At 41.0% G+C, this 19775-nt stretch overlaps 1 protein-coding gene across 1 annotated transcript in view; it reads left to right on the top strand.

The window, feature by feature from the left end:
* CWC27 (CWC27 spliceosome-associated protein homolog) overlaps positions 1–18549 on the top strand; it is a 145560-nt gene extending 127011 nt beyond the window's left edge. Inside the window, exon 14 of the mRNA XM_015410135.1 lies at positions 18143–18549. Coding sequence (XP_015265621.1) covers positions 18143–18305 — 163 coding nt within the window. The 3' untranslated portion in view covers positions 18306–18549. The remainder of the gene's footprint in view (positions 1–18142) is intronic.
* Positions 18550–19775: the final 1226 nt, after the last annotated feature.

Raw genomic sequence — 19775 nt, 5'->3', positions numbered from 1 at the left:
AAGAGCGGGTGTCCCTCTGGCCCCCCCCCCCCCCATTATGGGAAGAATATCATTTAGACTTTAGTTTAGAGGGTTTTTAAAAAGAAGATCACAACAAAACATTCAAATGTGCTATATAAATGCTAGTATTTGTAGACTATGCTAAGAATATGTCTTCAGTCTCCATACTGACCTCTTCTCTTTGCTCTGGTCAGAAGCAGTGCTGCGTTCAGCCATATCAAAAGTGGGTTTATAATCATTTTAATATCTGTACCTATGGAACTGTACTGTAAGCACATCCCTGTTTTCTGACTCATCACTTTACCATTGAATTCATCATGCTTCATCCTGGTTCTTTGTGTCATGTAAATTATAAGCCCTACTTACCGAAAGCTATTGTACTCCTTCTCTAAAATGTAATCTTCAAAGCCCTTTAGAAAAAGATATGCGCTACACCTCTCTGAATGGTTCTTCCTGTCAGGAAACACTTTGATCAACTTAATTGGTAGTTCTGTTCCTCATGGCTTAAAAAGACAATCCTTCTGATTTGTAAATCTGGATAGCCACACCTTTCTGGTAGTGATGTATTCCTCTCCTTCAAGCCTATCCTTCAAGGTTTTGTAATGGAGCCCACATGTTCAATTATGCAGTTCTATGTCCTTAGGAAATTAGATTTGATATCACACATAGCCTGGGCCAAGACTGTCGAAAAATCATATACCTTTGAAAAGTTAGTGTTTGTTTCCTTTAGGAACACTAAGACTAGTTTTTTGTCTTCTTCTGGAGCTGGCAATTGATGTTTAACTGTTTAATTTACTATTGTGACAAGCTTGGCTTGCTATTATGGGACTGAAGGAATTGCCATGCCTAATTTGGAAATTTTGGGGTATACAGTTTGTATCATAAAATTCTGAGGTGAGGGCATGGCTCAGTAGCATCTATTTTTCAAGCAGAAAGTGCCAGTTTCAATACCTGGCATCTCCAGTCGTGGTGGTTCGTAGGGTCTCACAAACCACGGTTCGCAAACCTCCATTAACTTTCCATTTGCTGTTCCAATTCAGGTTCGTGAGGTTTGTGCAGGTTCCAAATGGGGGGGAGTGAAAGGGATTGAATCCTTCAATGATCCCTTTTGCTCCCCCCCCCCCACTTAAACTCAGAAGGCATCTATTCAGAAGGCATCTATTGGGGGGAGCCAAAGTAATTGCCAAAGGCATCTAATAGATGCAAGCCAGTTCAGCGATGCCTCCCCCTGCGGAAGCCACAGTGGCTTTCACAAGTAAACTCAGAAGGCGTTTAAATGCCTTCTGAGTTGACTTGTGTGAGTCATGCTGCCACTGCAGCACAACACAAGTGTGCTGTCAGAAGGCATCTACCGTGTTTCCCCGAAAATAAGACACTGTCTTATATTTATTTTTTCTCAAGAAGACACACTAAGGCTTATACCACAAATGCATAGAAATCCTGCTAGGGCTTATTTTTGGGGTAGGTCTTATTTTCGGGGAAACGGTATTAGATGCAAGCCAGGTCAGTGATGCCTTTCACCCCTCCTAGAAGCTCTCGCAAGTGAACTCAGGGTTCCTGATCATTGCTTTGGGTGCCAGCATGTCTGGCCCACAAACCTTGTTATGAATCAAATGAACGGCCACAAAAACCATGGAGGTTCATGGGCAGTTTGCGAACAGCGCAATTGCATGAATCTCAGTTCGTGAAAGCATGAACCTGCTCGTTTTGTCACAGAATTCAGTTTGCAATTGGGTTCGTGCCCATCCCTAATTTTAGGTAAAGAAAAATAAGACAAGTAGTTAATTTTAAATGTCCTGCTGGATTGGAGGTAGAACACCTTTTGTTGGGAAAGTGTGATCTCCGAGCCTATAGAAGCATTCTGTGGGGTGCGTTCCAAAAGAGACTTACATCCTTCTAAGCTCATTTGATTACAATTGTTTTATAAGGGTCTAATTCTGTTTGTGAATGCACTACCAGATAATTCATTTATGTAGATCACTTATGTGAGCCTTTGCTTAGTAGTTCAACTCTTGGAAGGATATGGTTGCCTGGCAACCAGCCAGAGATCAGGGGTGGGGACATGGTGGGGGTGATCAACAGCCATGGGGAAACCCAGAGGTGTTGTCAGTCCTCTCTTAGGAATCACTGAAAACTGTATGGTTTTGTCACCGTTTCTGCCAATTCCTGAAGAGAGGTGATGTCACTTCCAGATTTTCCCAGAAGAGATGTCACACTGGTGGCCATTTTTAATTTTGTTTTTATCCCACCACCCCTCCTTCCATCTTTATTTTAATTTTCTCACACTGCCCCATCACTGGGGACTGGCCAACCCTATTGGGGGGGGGAGCAGTCTCTTGCTTTTGAACAATGTGAAATTGTGTAATCCAGTATTATTTCTGAACAGTTACAATACAAAGAGGTGCAAAAAGTGAAAGTAGTTTTTTCTTGTATACATAATAACATAGTTTAATACTTCTGTCTTTTGTGGGAGAGGTTGTTTTAAATTTTGGGTCATCTGCTTTTATTTATAACCTCAATTTTTAGGGAGATCGTCTGAGATTCAGGTTGTCATCCTTTTAAGTAAATATAGTATATGGAGCTGCCTCTATTTTTGATACTTTTGCAATGGTAGTTCTTGTTGCTATTATTCTGTAAACTCTCTAGTTCTATCTTACTATGATTTCAAACTTGTCAAGCATAAAAGAGGAAAAAGGAGGGAAAGTGGGAACCCCACTGAACAATCCTTATGGCCCAAGTCTTCTAAAGACTTGCTTGTTCAAAATCCAAAATGTTTCTGGCTTGAAAGGAAACAGGACCAAGGGGTCAGTTAGCTAGGCCATGCACAAGGTGCAAGATGTTTAGTACCCAGTGCTAACTTTAATTTAAAGCATTCTGTGTTGCCAACAATCAACATAACTGTCTTCCGGCGCAGTGGGACCACTTTCCAGAAGAGATGAGAGTGCAAGGAGGCCTGCTTCAGGGGGATTCAGACTGAAATCACACCCTATCTTCTGAGGCTAGCTGGGGTTAGTTCTTTCTGTAATTAATTGGAAACCCCCAGGTAATCTTGAGTTTCCCCCTTCTCACCTTATGTGCTGATTACTCACCAGATGCTCCTGAACACAGCTGATAGCACAAAACAATGTCAGTGATAAGTGGATTTACTCTTTTTTTCTTTCTTCAGTGCAGTCAGCCCTTAAACCTTATATCTCCTCTGAAAGAGCCTGCCAGGTGATAAGAAGAAATTACTCTGTCCAGGGGTTATGATGTTTTATTTCCCTTCTAGTCTAACAGCAACTACATTGAAATATTCTAGTACATTTTGTTAATCAAGAATTCATTTATCCACTTCAGTGGCTTCAGAGTTAAAGAAAGTTTGTTACCTTGCAGGGACCTCATTTCGACCTCAAGAGATTTGTTTATGAATTCTCTTCAGCAATTAGCTTTATTGTTTGGAGTTTAGAGATGGTACATCTGTCTTTCTTGCATTGCTCCTACTAATTAACCTTTTTTATCGCGGCTTTGGGTTTGTACCAAAGTCTCCCTGCCTTGGGATTAATTAGCTGCTCCCACTAGGCTTTTAAAATATGCTTTTAAGACTAGCGATTACAGACGCAGGCCACTGCATATTGCTGCTGCAGGATCTTCATTCAGTTCAGCGAGGCTCATGCAAGTCCAGCTGAAATTGAATGGGAGGAGCATGGTGACTGTGGACTTGTGATATAATAATAACAACTGTTACTATTATATCTATTGGCAATTCCATGAGCCACTGCCCTTAATCAGGATCTCAGACTAAGGTACCTGGCATAGGTGCCAGCCTCTTGGGTTTCTCTGCCATATGAAGCAGCTGTGCTCAGCAGTAGCCAAAATAGTAGTGAGAAGGTTTGGTTTGGTTTTTTTACAGGAGTGCAGTCCAAGGCGACCAATTTATTCATCAGGAAGGAGCCTGTTGTTGTTGTTGTTTTAGTCGTGAACAGTGTAGATAAATTAACTGGAATTAAGTTTGTGAGTGTGGGGCCTGATTTTGTGATTGTGTTCTATTCACAGCCCAAGTTATGGAGAGTTAAACTTGCCTAAGCCAATGGAATCAAAAGGCGTTGGCATGCCTAAATGAATAGGATCAGGTTAAATTTTTAATTTACTTTTGGATTTCACATTTTACCTCCCCGCCCCCAACTATTTATTTTTCCTTTGTTTTCTGTTCTTATTTTATTTGTGTTTGCTTGATCTCTCTCTCTCTCTCTCTCTCTCTCTCTCTCTCTGGTCCTTCTAGTCTTTCCTTTCTTTACACTTCTTCCTTAACTTATTTTTCTTTTTGGCTTCTTCTGTTTCTCATCTGTCTTTTCTCTTCCTGTGCCACCCGCTACTCTGTTGGAAATGAAAGGAGTGCCAGTGAGTTCATTCTTCCAGAACAGCTAACACTTCTTTTCCTGAAGAAGGAGACCTCCTTTGCCTTTGATCTGCGGACTCTCTCAACTGTTCTGCCTGCCTGCCTGTTTTGTGTATGCTACACAGTCGTAGAGCAACTGGAAACAGAGGCCTGTTATGTACGGGTGTTTTCCCTCACTTTCAGCATGCATGTCCATCGGGTTTTCTTTGTCATTCCGCATTGATTTTTCTCACTTTAGCGCTCAGTCCGCTTTCTGGTTGCTGTTTTCGTAGATTCTCTGAGAATGCTTTTGTGCTGATTTTCCCCTTGTTTCACTTCCAAGCCGAAGGTAATTTAAAAGTGTACAGATTCCCTCAGATTTCCTCCACCCACCCTTTTGCTGCCCCTCGTAGGTCACTCCCCCACCCACATCGAGATTGTTCCGCCCATTCTGCACCTTCCACCATCCCCCCTTTCATCAGTGTACAAGCTCCATTTTCCCCTTGTTTTAAAATGTTTACATTTTTTGTTAAGTGGCATGAGTCTAGTGATATGAGACCTTATTGCTAGTCCTGGATCGCTGAGTTTAAAAAAATTAAAATGACAGGAAAATTTAAAAGGAGCTGCACAAGGTTTAGTTCCCTGCTGGTATTGACTTGAAAGGGGGATCAGAGAGGAGGCAAATGGCAGCAGCCCCAGTGCAAAAATAAAGTATTTCAGTGCTGCATGCAAACAAAATGGGGGGCGGATCGTCAGCATGGAATGAAATTGAAATGAGATGTAAAGAGAGAGAGAGAGAGAAACACTTGAATTGGAAGCCTAAAGTTTTGAAAACATGTTTTCATTCATGCTTTAGTGAACGGGGGGGGGGGGGGGTTTTTGGCGTTCTCCAGAAGCCTAACATTAAAATGGCAGCTGAGCCACATGGACCTTCTGCGAACCACTGAACTTAAGAATCACTTGGGATCAATCCATTTGGAGGACAGAGTGCAATCCACACAGGACAGCCTCTAAAAAACTGTCAAGATCTTGACCAGTGTGCAGGATCAAATTAGAGAATCACAAAGAGAAAACCATGCAGATTTGCAAGGAATAGCATGAAATCAGCATTACTATGCAGCTGTGCTAGGGCATCAGCGAAAATTGCCCACCATTTTTTTTCAATTTAGTGGCACAAGACTAAACAAGTTCTCGAGAGCTTCTGCCAGAAGACTCCTTCCCCATACAAATTGCAGCCCTGTGCAAAGCCTGGTGGAGTTGCAGCCTACTTTACACATGCACGTGTTGCCAACAATCACAGCTTGCAATGCCAGTGTCAGTGGCTTCTACTGTGCATTCTGTACACTCAATATGTTCCCCCATATTATGAGATTGTGTGACTTCCATTTTTCACAGTGGCCAATAACACAGCAGAGAATCCCCTAGTGCTCAGTATTATTGGAAACATTTTCACAGCTGCTTGTCAGTTTCAGAAAAGTCTGGTCAGTTTTAACATCAGGTTTCCCCCCTAACCTGTGGTCCTTTCTGTTCCCTTTCTTTCAATGAACTAACACTAAAATACATGCGTAAAACACGAACCATGAGGATTTAAATGGAAGGTGCTTGCTGGATGCTACTGCCAGGTGCGATAGGACAATTGCGTAATTTTTTTAAAAAAGAACTTTGGATGCCACACATCACAAGTGATGCTCCACCCCAATTTAGAAAAGTGTGTGTTTTAATTATAGCTGCAGAATAAATACACTGGAAGAAAAAGAATGATGTGTAAGGCGGGCACAGAATCTGAAGTCATGATTATTGGCATACTGCTCTGAAAATCTGCAGTAAGATGTGTGTGCATAATGGGCCAGAGTGTTGCAACATTTTCTCTATCATTTGTGGCTCAAATTTTCAAATACAATGGCTCAAGATAGTGGCAGGAATACTTAGGATTAAAGGAATACTTTCCTGGTTATATACTCCCTTTTATGGGCAGGTAATGAGAACATTATGAAACAAGAAACACATTTTGGTGCTACCTGTATGGATACATAGAGGCCATAATCCTGAACACAATGACTCTGTCAGCCACTTGGGTATGTACTAGCAGGGGCCTAGAGCAAGTAGTTGGACAACTGTCTGTCTGCGATACAGAGAGAGAGTCTTGCAGCCTGCCTCAGTGTGGCGAGAGCAGCAGATCCAGGAATCTTATAGTATGCATTGGTTCAGGATTGGCTCACTGTGATCATTTGTTTCTCCGCACTGGCAGGATTCCGGGCTTATAGTCCTGCCATTCTCTCCTCACAGAATCATAGAATCACAGAGTTGGAAGGGACCATACAGGTCATCTAGTCCAACCCCCTGCTCAGTGCAGGATCAGCCTAGAACATCCCTGACAAGTGTTTGTCCAGATGCTGCTTAAAGACCCCCAGTGAGGGGGAGCTCACCACATCCCTAGGCAGTTGATTCTACTGTTGGACAACTCTTACTGTAAAAAAAGTTTTTCCTAATATACAGCCGGTGCCTTCCCACCCTTAATTTAAACCCATGATTGTGAGTCCTATCCTCTGCTGCCAACAGGAACAGCTCCCTGCCCTCCTCTGAGTGACAGCCCTTCAGATACTTAAAAGAGGGCATCATTTCCCCCCTCAACCTCCTCTTCTCCAGACTAGACATTCCTAAATCCCTCAGCCTTTCCTCATAGGGCTTGGTCTCCAGGCCCCCAATCATCCTTGTCACTTCATTCTGTCCACATTGTTTTTGAAGTTAACACCCCTAATGACACATAAAGAAATAAAGACGTGGCTGGTGCACAGAGCCCCTGAGTCATTCATGGTCCCTGTGGTCCCAATCCAGACGCACATGTGCACTGTATCCCCAGAGCAGTTCAGAATTCCCCCAAATTTAAAATGTCTGCTATAGGAACTGTTCCACAGTAAATATATGCACTCCAGCTTGCATAGGGCTAGTATGAGTACTTGTTTGGATGATGGTCATCATGTGAAACAAAGTTCCATTGATTTCCATGGGGAATTGCAGCTGAATGTGCTTAAAGTTCTCTTAGAGAGCCAGTTTGGTGTAGTGGTTAGGAGCGTGGACTCTAATCTGGGAGAACCGGGTATGATTCCCCACTCCTCCACATGCAGCTGCTGGTGTGACCTTGGGCCAGTCATATGTTCTCTCAGAGCTCTTCTCTTCAGCGCAGGTCTCGAGAGAGCTCTCTCAGCCTCACCTACCTCACAGGGTGTCCGTTGTGGGGAGGGGAAGGGAAAGGAGTTTGTAAGCCGCTCTGAGACTCCTTTGGGTAGTGAAGGGTGGGGTATAAATCCAATCTCTTCTTCTTAGTCACACTTAGACCTGCTTAGAAACGTTCCTTTTCCAAAGCTCTTTCCTCAGTACTTTTAGGAACATGGGTCCTTTTAAAATCAGTGGAACTTAATTGCAAGAATAGATTTATAAGGCTGGATTGACAGTAATGTTTGGGATTTTTAGGAAAGTAGCACATTGTAGGCATGGAACCTTAGGTGTGAAAGAAATTAAAATCCCTACATAGTTAGGCTGTACCTAACAAGTGAAAGTCAGAGCTTGGAAATCCTTTTAATGTGTTTTGGAAGTAACTGCAATAGCCCTCAGAAAGTTTAAAAAGCCAGCTGTTTCCTCTTTCAGCTATACTGACAGGGTGAACCTGACATACCATATAAAATACAGTGGTGATTATTTACAATAGTCATGTCTTTGGTCTACTTTGCAGTATGATTAATCATGCTAAACTAATTTGATTTTAAATATGGAAGTGATTTGTAGGCTTTCTTCATGATCTATTTACCCTCTGATATTTATCCTGGCAATGTCCATAGGGGTACGTTTCTAACCAAGGCTTTATTTTTGGTGAACGTGTCGGTTTGTTTCAGCAACACTTGTGGTTGTGCCTTCAGCGTTGCTATACTTTCAGAGCATGCAAAACTGAAATTGAGGCAAAAAAATTTGTCCCTTGTGAGTAGACTCTCTGTGTGGTGTCAGAAGAACAGCTTGTTGGCTGGGCCTGTGCCTCTTCTTGGCAGCAGACAGCGTCCTTCTTCAAGGAGGGGAGGGGAGGGTTCGTCTCATGCTCAGACGAGCCCTTTCTCAGTGGCATAAAAAAACCAAGATTCTCCTGAAATGGAAAGGTTTTAGTTTCTTTCCTAAAGAATCTCAACATCGGGTTGATGGGGGACGTCTGATTAACTCCTGGTAAGGAGGAAGGGTCTCTTGCAAAGGCTGAGATAGGCAAGGTAGCTCTGAGTTCCATCCTTTCATCTCATGTGTGTTTTAGCATTCAGGCAGAATCCAGAAGAGCATTAGTGGAAGAGGGCTAAGTGGAAGTGATGACTATGCTGAGGAATTCCAGGCCTAAAACTTCATCTCCAGCAGTAATATCTATCCCAGATTTCTATGAAGTCTTAAGCAACCTGTCTATACCATATGTTTAATATCATAAAGAATCGATATTCCATGTCTGGTTCTTTATCATCCTGTCCTAGTGTCTCCTTGATCAGAGAGGAATATCATACAACAGCATAAGGCAGAATTAGCTACAGGAGGCATGGGCGATCGTTAAGGGAGGTACAAGCATATCCTGCGCTGTTTCACATGGTATCCCGCTTCAGCCAGTGGCTGTCCCTAACACAGACAACACTGAGTTCTTCTGAACCAAGTGTTTTCTGTTGTTCCCTTAACTGTTTCCTCTTCCCCCATTCCTGCTATCTGACTGGTTTTATTGTTTCTTTTTCTCTTTTGATCTTACTGGCAAGTGAACTATCTGATTCAGTCTTGACGCTGGAATTGCATAATTCCAAACTGTGGAAATGCCTCTCAAGCGGCTGCTGCAGTGAAGCCATTTTGCTTCCTTTCGCAGTAGTCATCTTGGGTGCTTAAAATGTTACAGGATCCATGTGGCCTCTGTAAACACAATGTTTTTTTTCCATTGATTTGCTTGGGCCTATGTCCTGGATAAGAGTGAGCTCTGCCAGGCCATATGTATTTGTTATATCTTAGCCATACTCCAAAGGTTACAGTATAAAGAACTGTGTTGCTGAATGATAGAGGTGATTGACAAAATACATTTTCATGTTATTGACAAAATACATTTTCATGCTACATTCTAAACTATCAAGGGATTATATACTGGAAACAACTCTCTAACATGTCTGGATATGTATTCTCATAGGAGATCATAATATCTAGGCATGCTTTCAGTTCAGTAAAATTAGTGATTTATTGAGGCAAATGGGTCAGGAATTTATTATGCTGGGAATCACAATAAGACTGTTGTTTTGGGTCCCTCCCAGTTCTCCCCCAAAAGTTATTCAATCAAGATGAAAGAAAAACAGATGAAGCATTTTGTAAGTGACTATACTGAGGCTATGTTTTCAGTTAAACAAGAAATTTATGTGAGCACAAGCGGTACTATGTGTTAATCAGTATATTAATTGTTGGAAATTCTTCTGTTCCTTTTTTTCTAATGTCCAATATTTTAGCTTAAGAGCACAGTCCAGAGCACACTTACTTGAGAGTAAGACTCATTAAACACCCTGGGACTTTCTTCTTAGTAATCATCCTTGCATTGTGCATCATTGTGCAGAGCATTTCAAATGCCTATTTTAAAAAATCTTTTCAGACAAGCTGGGGATCCACAACACCAATGCTGGTCCTCACTATCTCTCTCTTCCCAGTACTTCATCTGTCTCCAGTCTGGTCCTCACTTTCCCTCCCACACTCCTTCATCTATCTTCCTCAGCACCACTTTCTGTCACCCTTTCTGAGGTTGAGCAGAAAACCTGTCTTGGGTGCTTTGTCCATTATGTCTCTTGCCACCAACATCAGCCTGCTGATTGCGGAAGGGTTGGGACATGCCTTTTCCTCCCCCCTCCCCCCCATCAGCAGGCCGACGGCAGCAGAAAGAGGCTCGGAGCTCAAACTGCTCCAACCCTGCCTTCCTCCATGCCTAGCTGGGCAGGGATTGGTGGTCTTCCACTGTTAATACCTCCTCCTCCCCTGCCTGAGTCCTGCCATTTCCTCCTCCAGCCCCTGCTGGTCCTGCGTCTTTCTCCCCCTTGTTGTCACCACCTCTTTCCCAGTAGGGCCACTTCATCTTGCTGCTATGCTCCTTCCTTAACCTGCTGCTGCCTCTCTCACCTTCCTGCAGCCACTTCCTCCTCTTCCCCATGACTGCCTCTCTTTGTGTCTCCGTCTTCTCTCATCCTAGGCTGTTGCAGCAGTGTTTCAGGGCGCTGCTAGGCAGTTGCCTCAAAATGGCGGCTGAGATCTCACAATGCAGTACTGTGAAATCTTGGCTTCAGCAACTTTATTTTTTAAAAATCCCCATCGCCTTTTCTTTTTCTCTCTTTTTCAAGTTTTTCTACAAATTTGGGGGCTGTCCCAGGTTTGCGGAAAAATCCTCCTTCTCTGTAGGTGGTCTTATTGTTTGTATTCTTTAATCTACATTCTGGGGCCATGTTCAAAGTTAGATATATAGTTGTTACAGGCTCCTTTCCTATCTAATGAAAGGCCCTTTAAGTAACTTAGAACAGAATAATAAAAACTATAGTTAAGCCATCAATAAATCACACTAAAACAAGAACTGTTCCTTACTGAAAGTAGTGACACTTGAAATAAACTTGAAACAAAATGACTCCTGATAAGCTTAATTAAGGGGAGAAGAATCAGTGTGTATAGGAGAGGTGTTCTCTAATTTGTCCTGGAGCCAAGTCATTTTGTGGAGGCTTAAAAATCCATCCTCATACCTTTAATTTAGTCCAGAAACATGTGTTAATTAGCACAATCATAAAGTATTAGCACAATCATACAGCTAGCTCTACAGAGAAGCTATCCCTCCACATTCTGGACCAGTTTTGTTAGGACATGTAAAACTATAGCCAGGTCGTTATTCTCCAGAAAGGAGTATAACTGGGCATATCTGCCAACATCTCAGCCCTGGAAATAGCTGTCACCAGGAGTCCAGACAATGCTGGGTTTAGCAGCACTACTGAGCTGCTAATCTACTTGTTAAATGGGAGTGTAACCCCATCACGAATAGGCAAATCTCCCCTATCTGTCTGCCCCTATTAACTCCATCTTGCCAGTACTGAGCTTCAGTTAAGTTTTAGAGGTACTGGTGTTTCCTCGATGGTTCACACTGATGTTACAGAGCCTAACAGGCAAGGTGGAACCCTGTAGCACTTGGCAGCATATCTCCTATAGACCGGAACATTATCTTCCTGTTCCATCTTCTAGAACCACATTGTAAGACAGCAATGGAACTGTGGCAGATTAGTTCTCCACTCCCTAAAACTATGATCCAGAAAGCAGACACAATTGATGATTTCAAAAAGCTGCCATGATATAATTCCGGAGAACCAACAGGGGCATAAGAACATAAGAGAAGCCATGTTGGATCGGGCCAGCGGCCCTTCCAGTCCAACACTCTGTGTCACACAGTGTCCAAAATCCAGGTGCTATCCAGAGGTCCACCAGCAGGGCCAGAACTCCAGAAGCCCTACCACTGTTGCCTCCCAAGCACCAAGAATACAGAGCATCACTGCCTCCTGACATAGTGTTCCATCTATACCTTGTGGCTAGTAGCCATTGATGGATCTCTGCTTCATATGTTTATCCAATCTCCTCTTGAAGCTGTCTATGCTTCCAGTCGCCACCACTTTCTTTGGCAGTGAATTCCATGTGTTCATTACTCTTTGGGTGAAGAAGTAATTCATTTTATCTGTTCTAAGCCTGCTACACATTAATTTCATTGAGTACTCACAAGTTCTTGTATTGTGAGAAAGGGAGGAAAGTACTTCTTTGTCTACCTTCTCTATCCCATGCATAATTTTATAAACCTGCTTTTAATAAAGATAGATATCTGGAGTTATGATAGAGCCAGTTGCAAAGCTTTAGCCTCCAAGGATGGTTGACCTAATTCTGCTCATAGGGATTTTGGTGTCTTGATCAACAACAGACACCCTGTGAGGTGGGTGGGGCTGAGAGAACTCTGACACAAACTGCTGTTTCAGGTACAGCTGTCCCAGAGCTTGTGACTGACCCAAGGTCACATCAGCAGGTCCAAGTGGAGGAGTGGGGAATCAAACCCGGTTCTCCCAGATTAGAGTCCGTACACTTAACCACTACACCAAACTGAACAACCCTGGACTTCGGAGACCCCCTTTTGCCTCATTATCTTTGAGAAATAGCAAGAGACTCTGTAACCTGATACCAGAAGCCAGCCAGCCAGTACAGCATTTGTTCATCAATGTGCCTACTAATTCTATCTTAAATAATGGATTCCACCAACTTACTCAGTATCCATGTTAGACTGACTGGCTTGTAATTTCCTGGATCTCCTCTTGAACCTTTTTTTAAAGATGGGGGTTACATTAGCTACCTTTCAGTCCTAGGGAATAGAAGCAGATTTTAGGGACAGATTGCATATTTGAGTTCACATTTGAGTTCTTGGATGTATGCCATCTAGGCCTGGTGATTTGTCAGTTTTTAATTTGTCCATCAGTTGCAGGACCTCCTCTCGTCACTACAATCTAATTCATGTCTTTAAGTACCCCTCCTGAAATCAGTGGTTCTGGAGTGAGCAACTACCTCCCATCTTCCACAGTGAAGACAGAAGCAAAGATTGCATTCAACTTTTCTGTCGTTTCCGTATTATCCTTTAGTAATCCTTTTACCCTTTGGTCATCTAAGGACCCATTGCCTCCCTGGCTCATTTTCTGCTTCCAATGTATTTGAAGAAATATTTATTGTTGGTCTTTGTTGTTTGCAATAGGTTCCTCATAGTCCCTTTTTGCCTGTCTGATCACCAACTTGCACTTTATTTGCCAAAGCCTGTGCTCACTTTTATTGACCTCACTTGGACTAGCCTTCCACCACTTAAAGGAACCCTTCTTACCTTTTACTGCTTATATTTCTTTGTTCGTTACCCATTCAGGGCTTTTTAATACCTACTTGTACCTTTCCTAACTTGTGGTATACATTTTATGTGAGCTTCCTCCAGTATTATAGCTTTAAATAGTCTCCAAGCTTCTCAAAGGGCTCTTCTTACCTTTCCTTTCAGTTCTGTCTTCACAAGCTCCCCCTCTTCATTTGAGAAAAGTTACCCCTTCTAAAGTTAAATATGGCTGTGTTGGTCTTTTTGGGCAACTCCCTATATTTACATAAATGCTAAACTTAATAGCATTATGGTCACTGTTCCCAACTGATGCTATCACATTTACATCTCTCACCGAGTCTTGAGCATTACTTAGGACCAAGTCCAAGATCACTTCCCCCTGGTAGGTTTTGTGCGATCTGCTCCATGGCACATTCATTGATAATATCTAGAAATCCAATCTCTTTCTCATCACTTGAACACATATTGACTCAATCAATGTGTGGGTAGTTAAAATCACCTATTATGACACAGTTATTTCATCTAGTGGCTTTCTTTCATTCTTCTGCTGTTTTTAAATCATCTTCTAACCTTTGATCTGGTGGGTGATAACAAACTCCCAGTGTTAAGCTTCTTTTGGGGCCCACTAGTTCCACTCATAGCATTTCTGTAAGTGAATCTATTTCTCTGACATACAGAGCCACTCCACCTCCAACCCATCCCTCCCTATCCTTACAATATAATTTATATCCCAGAATCACTATATCCCTCTGACTCTAATCTGGGAGAACCGGGTTTGATTCTCCTCTCGTCCACTTGCACCTGGCTGGATGACCTTGGTTATTATAGTCAAATATTTCATTGCTGTTGTAATAGTGTTGAGTGTATGCTTTGTGCCTGCATTGTGTTCTCTGTTAGGGAGGGGAAGGAAAAGGAGTTTGTAAGCCGCTCTGAGACACCTTTGGGTAGTGAAGGGCGGGGTATAAATGCAATCTCTTCTTCTCTTCTTCTGCACCCCACCAAGTTTCTGAAATGCGTACAATGCTTATGTTTCCCACTGACATTAAGCATTCCAGCACCCTCCCCATTTTACCTTGGACAATTCTAGCATTTGCATATAAACATCTATAATTCCCCAGACACATTAGGCCTACAACCTTCTCCTGTTTCTGTGTGTGACATTAGTCAGACTGCTCACAAAATTCCAAGTATCAAAGAAGAATCATATGCCAAAAGAATGAGCAGTTACATTACTATAATGATATTTCTCTTATTCCGACAAGACCATGTCAGTTACATAACTTTCATATCTAGTGTGTGATCTTTCAAAAGTCTTTCTTTACCAGATCATAGATAGCTGCAGAAAAAGGAAAGCAAAAACCGGCATTTCAGAGGTTGGAAACAGACATCTAAATTTTAGAGCTTTGATGAAAAGGATTATATTCCTACAGGTATCAAGCAAAACCACAATTTATGCAGCATGTTGTGATGTGGAAAAGTGTTTGATACGCCATTGGTGGGGGGAATACCTGATTTAAATCTGTCATTAGTGCAAAGGGGGAAGGGCAGAAGGATACTTTTCAGAAACTAAAAACAACATTTTTCCTAACAAGCAAATTTTACCTACTAATGCCAGAGTTGATATGTTGATCGAGACCAGACTTTCCTGCCACTTACAGCCAAAAAATATAGTTTAGACTCCCACCAATGTTGTCAGACTTCATATCATTAGATATTGGAATAATTGAAGCTAAGACAAACATTTTTAAGATAGCTAATTAATGGTAGAAAGAGCTGGCTTGAAAAGGATTGTATTCCTACAGGTATCAAGCAAAACCACAATTTATGCAGCATGTTGTGATGTGGAAAAGTGTTTGATACGCCATTGGTGGGGGGAATACCTGATTTAAATCTGTCATTAGTGCAAAGGGGGGAAGGGCAGAAGGATCCTTTTCAGAAACTAAAAACAACATTTTTCCTAACAATCTACTAATGCCAGAGTTGATATGTTGATCCAGACCAGACTTTCCTGCCACTTACAGCCAAACAATATAGTTTAGACTCCCACCAATGTTGTCAGACTTCATATCATTAGATATTGGAATAATTGAAGCTAAGACAAACATTGTTAAGATAGCTAATTAATGGTAGAAAGAGCTGGCTTGGAAAGGATTGTTAGTGTTTAATCTAATATTCTGTGAAGGCTATTTTCCTGCAGAGTTCATCCTTTCTATTACCAGTGAGAGTTTTCAGGATTAACCCATCCATTTTGAAAACTATTGGGTGAAATACAGTGAGATTAACAGGAAAATTGAGAAGCATACCTAGTTGATAAATGGATGCCTATTTTCTGAGGTTTGCGCCAGTACTGATGTCTTGTCATTCGCAGAACCTCTTTGTGGTGGCTTCCAGTACTGTGAAATGTAGGCTATTCAGACTTGACACTGGTGCTAAACCTGAATAGCTGCCAGCCCTCAGGCTGATGAGGATTTACAGGAACGTAGCAGTAACTCTATGCACACCTTTTGTTATTGGACTCTCTTTCTTGTGAACTGTATTGTTTCACATATTTGCAAGTAGCTGGAGAATTTTGTAGATTTGGGTAGTCTCTGATTAAGCAATGCATAACAAAGATTCATTAAACCAAAGTACATTTTTTCAGAAAAGAATATAGAAGTATGATAGTGAACAAACAATAAAATATTATGCTACCTAATACACTTATATAGCTTATAAATTGTTTAGGTTACAATTCCTTATTGGGGTGTGTGGGGGGGGGGACGATTAGTCCTTAGCCCAGAAAGTTCAAGACGAAGAGTACTCTTAGTCAATGAAAGCTTTCTTCTGATTAGGAGGAGGTTTTCATCCACAGTATTTTTTGAAGCGTTCCTGTTAAAAATAAAGTGCTAAGCATGAAGTTTAAATGCAGGAAGGAAAAATTATTGTACACATTCACCTAAAAAATTAATAGAATCAAATCAGAATTAAAATTGCTTAAGCAGCCTGGATACATGCCCTGAGGAGTCAAAAACTAGCTATGCTTCCTTTCCCACAGTGGCAAACTTGACCCCAAGAGCTCGACTATTGCGTTGGGGAGGAGCTACTTTTATATAGTTTAAGAGAGGCAGAAGTTCATGAGAGGAGACTCAACCCCTGGGTAGACTTACAGCCGATCAGAGCTGGTTTCATTATCATCCATGTTTTGCCCCATCACGATGAAGCAGCCAGGCCACTGTGAAGTAAATGAATCTTGGGAGTCACAAGGGCAAGAAGGATCAGGGCACCAACATGGGGCATCAGGCATGGATGCCTCATACGGAGGTCAAATCAAACAACCTGTTTCTACTGACAGGCATTCTAATTCATAGATATGGTGGCTTACCCTGTCAATTCCAATTAATCATATTTCTTTTTGAAAATTTTAGCTGTTAATTTATACCTTGGGACTAACACTGAGTGACTGTTATCCTTTCATAAGCCCACAAATAAAATGACAAATAAGTTTCATGGCTATTCACACTGACTCCCAAAATTTTCCATTGCTAGCAATTTTCCAGTCACACTGGCATGTATCCAGCCATGCAATTACTGAGACTTAAGGGCACTTAAATTTTCAGAGAAAGGGGTGGCAATTTTTGTTCCCTATGTTGTTGGCGAGAGTCTGCACAGCAACAAAATTTCAAGGGGGCTGAATGAGCTGCAAGTTACTTGAATTGCTGGGTACAAATCACTTTTCCCCATTACTTTTGCAGGAAACCATATTTTAACATGTGGAATCAACAAGTGCAGTACTCTGATGATGCACAGATTGTTTTGTTACGATACACATACTTAGGCCACGGTCAAGTAAAAGCATCCAGGATCAGCAAGTCAGCCAACAATGTGATTCCTTTTTCTTTTTCTTTTTTTAATATAAATTTTATTGACGTTTTAAAACAGAAAATATCACAAAAGAAAAGAGAAAGGAAAAAGGAAAAATAGAAAGCATCAACTATTAACAATTGAAAGCAAAGTGAAAAGGAATAATTTATTCTTTTCTCTGTGACAGAAAGCCGTACATTTACATGTTACAACCTTACTCTGAGATCAGCTTAAAGGAAATACATCTGCTTTCCCTGTAAACTTATTATTTTTGCCTCTTAATCTTCAAAACTACAAATCATCGATTCATTTTTTCCATTTTGCGCAAGAAGTCTATAAGGGGTTTCCATATAACTATAAATGTAAATGTCTTTTCCTTTATCAAAGAGGTGAGTTTGGCCATCTCTGCAAGCTCCATCATCTTCACCAACCATCCTCTATTGTCAGTAATGTTGAAGTTTTCCATTTTTGAGCAAATTGTCATACACAGAAATAAAGTTCCATGAGTGTTTTCTAGTTGTTTATCCATTAGTCCAAGCAAAAAGGCCTCTGGTTTCATTTGTATATTAGTCTTTAAAATCTTCTGGATAAATGAATGTATTTGTATCCACTATTTTTATCTTTGTTACATGTCCACCGTAGATAATAAAATGTCCATGTTCACACTTCCAGCATTTATTCGAAACATTTTTAAACATTTTGTTTAATTTATCTGGTATCATATACCATCGATACATCATTTTATAAAAATTCTCTTTAAAATTTAATGTAAATTTAAATCCCTTCAACCACAAATTTTCCCATTGTTCAGTTCTGATATTATGCCCAAACTCTTGACCATTTTATCATAAATTCTTTTACCTGTTTGTCTTCTGTCTCCAATTTCAGCAAAAGTTTATACATTTTAGCAATAACATGTTCATTCATACACAATTCTGTTTCAAATACAGTCATAAATGTATCAAAACTGTACAACCTTTTATCAACTTTAAACCTTTCTAGTAACACAACAATAACCTTTTTCTTTTTCTTAACAGGATGTCACATGTACTTCATTTTGAGGATAAAAGCAGAAAGGTAAAAGATGCAAGTGTGCCAGATGAAGACACCTTTGAAATTTATGATCCTCGGAACCCTGTTACTAAGAGGAGAAGGGAAGAAAGCAAAAAGATTCTGAGAGAAAAAAAGGCAAGGAGATGAAATGAATGTAAAGCTAGCCAGAGCCAAGTTGGAAAATTACTTCACAAATGTTCTGGCTCTGTAGTAGCTGGTGTCCCAAAATATATCACTTACTATGTGTGAAAAGGAATCTGGTGTCTAATTTGGAAACTGCTATCTCCATTTGTTTTTGTGCACTCTGATGCAAAACAAGAATGTGTTTTCAGCAAAGCCCTGTGGAATTTTTGGAAATTAATGTTAATAAAATAGTTGTGTGTTTTTTTTTCCTTCTGAGTTTCCTTTTATATATCTTCATTGTTTATGCATCAAAGGCGGGAACTTGACAAAACTGAGGGGACTAGTCTGAAAAACAGTGAAAGGAAGAATCAGGAGAGTCAAATCCCTCCAGGATGCTTGGAAGCAATTTAAAACCACATTATTGTAATTGAGATGGAGCTAAAATGCATCCTCAGTTTAGGAAAGGTACCACCAATTATAAAGGGATGTCAGCATGGCTAACAATCCAACTCAAAGAAGGTGTAAAAGGCAAGAAGGCTGCCTTTAAAATGTAAAGTCTTACTTGAATGAAGTGAACCAAAAGCCGTATGGGTTCTGGCAAAACAAACGGAAGCTGAAAATAAGGCAACAAAAGAGTTTTTGAGTGGATTGCTAAAAACATTAAGCCAAACAATCAGCATTTCTACAAATATAACAGGAAACTAGCCATGGAGGTTGTTGGGCATTGAAACTGAAAGGATTTCTTAAGGATGATGGGGAGGAGGCAGAATAACCGAAGGGATTTTTTGCATCTGTTTGCACGATGAAAAATAGGAGGATACCCATGTCAGAGCCACTGTTTTCATGACGGATGTCTGAAGAACTGAGTCAGATAAAGGTAACAGGATATTAAATTCTTAGATTAATGGACAAATTAGCAACTAGCAAGTATCCAGGTCCAGATGGCATACACCCAAATGTTCCTAAGTAACTCCACTGTGACACTGCTGATCTTACAAGTTTATGTAATTTACTGCTAAAACTATCCTCCCTCCCAGAGGACTAGAAAATAGCAAATGGACAACTGAATTTTAAAGGAGGAGATCGAGGAAATCAGATCCAGATCAGTTACCCTGTGTTCCAGGTAAATTAGTAGAAACCATTATTAGAGACAGAATTATTAAGCACATGGACGACCAAGGCCTGCTGAGGGAAAATCAGCAAGGCTTCTGCTAAGGAAGGTCCTCCTTCACCACACTTTTAAGGTTAATGAGCAGATGGTTGTGATATGGGTAGACATTATATGGACTTTCCAAAAACCTTTTGACAAGATCCCACACCTCAGACTTCTGAGTTATTTTAGCAGTCATCAGAGAAGAGGTGCTGTTATGGATTAAAAACTGTTAAACAACAGGATTTAGGGAGTAAGAGAAAATGTCCAATTCTTATAATGGACAGAAGTAAGCAGTGGTATCCCACAAGGATTGCTATTGGGACAGGCATTTAATTGGTTGA

The sequence above is a fragment of the Gekko japonicus genome, unplaced genomic scaffold (genome assembly GCF_001447785.1).
Source record: "Gekko japonicus isolate JY-2015 unplaced genomic scaffold, Gekko_japonicus_V1.1 scaffold179, whole genome shotgun sequence".
In the NCBI taxonomy this organism is placed as follows: Eukaryota; Metazoa; Chordata; class Lepidosauria; order Squamata; family Gekkonidae; genus Gekko; species Gekko japonicus.
This window is presented reverse-complemented; position numbering and strand designations above follow the sequence as displayed.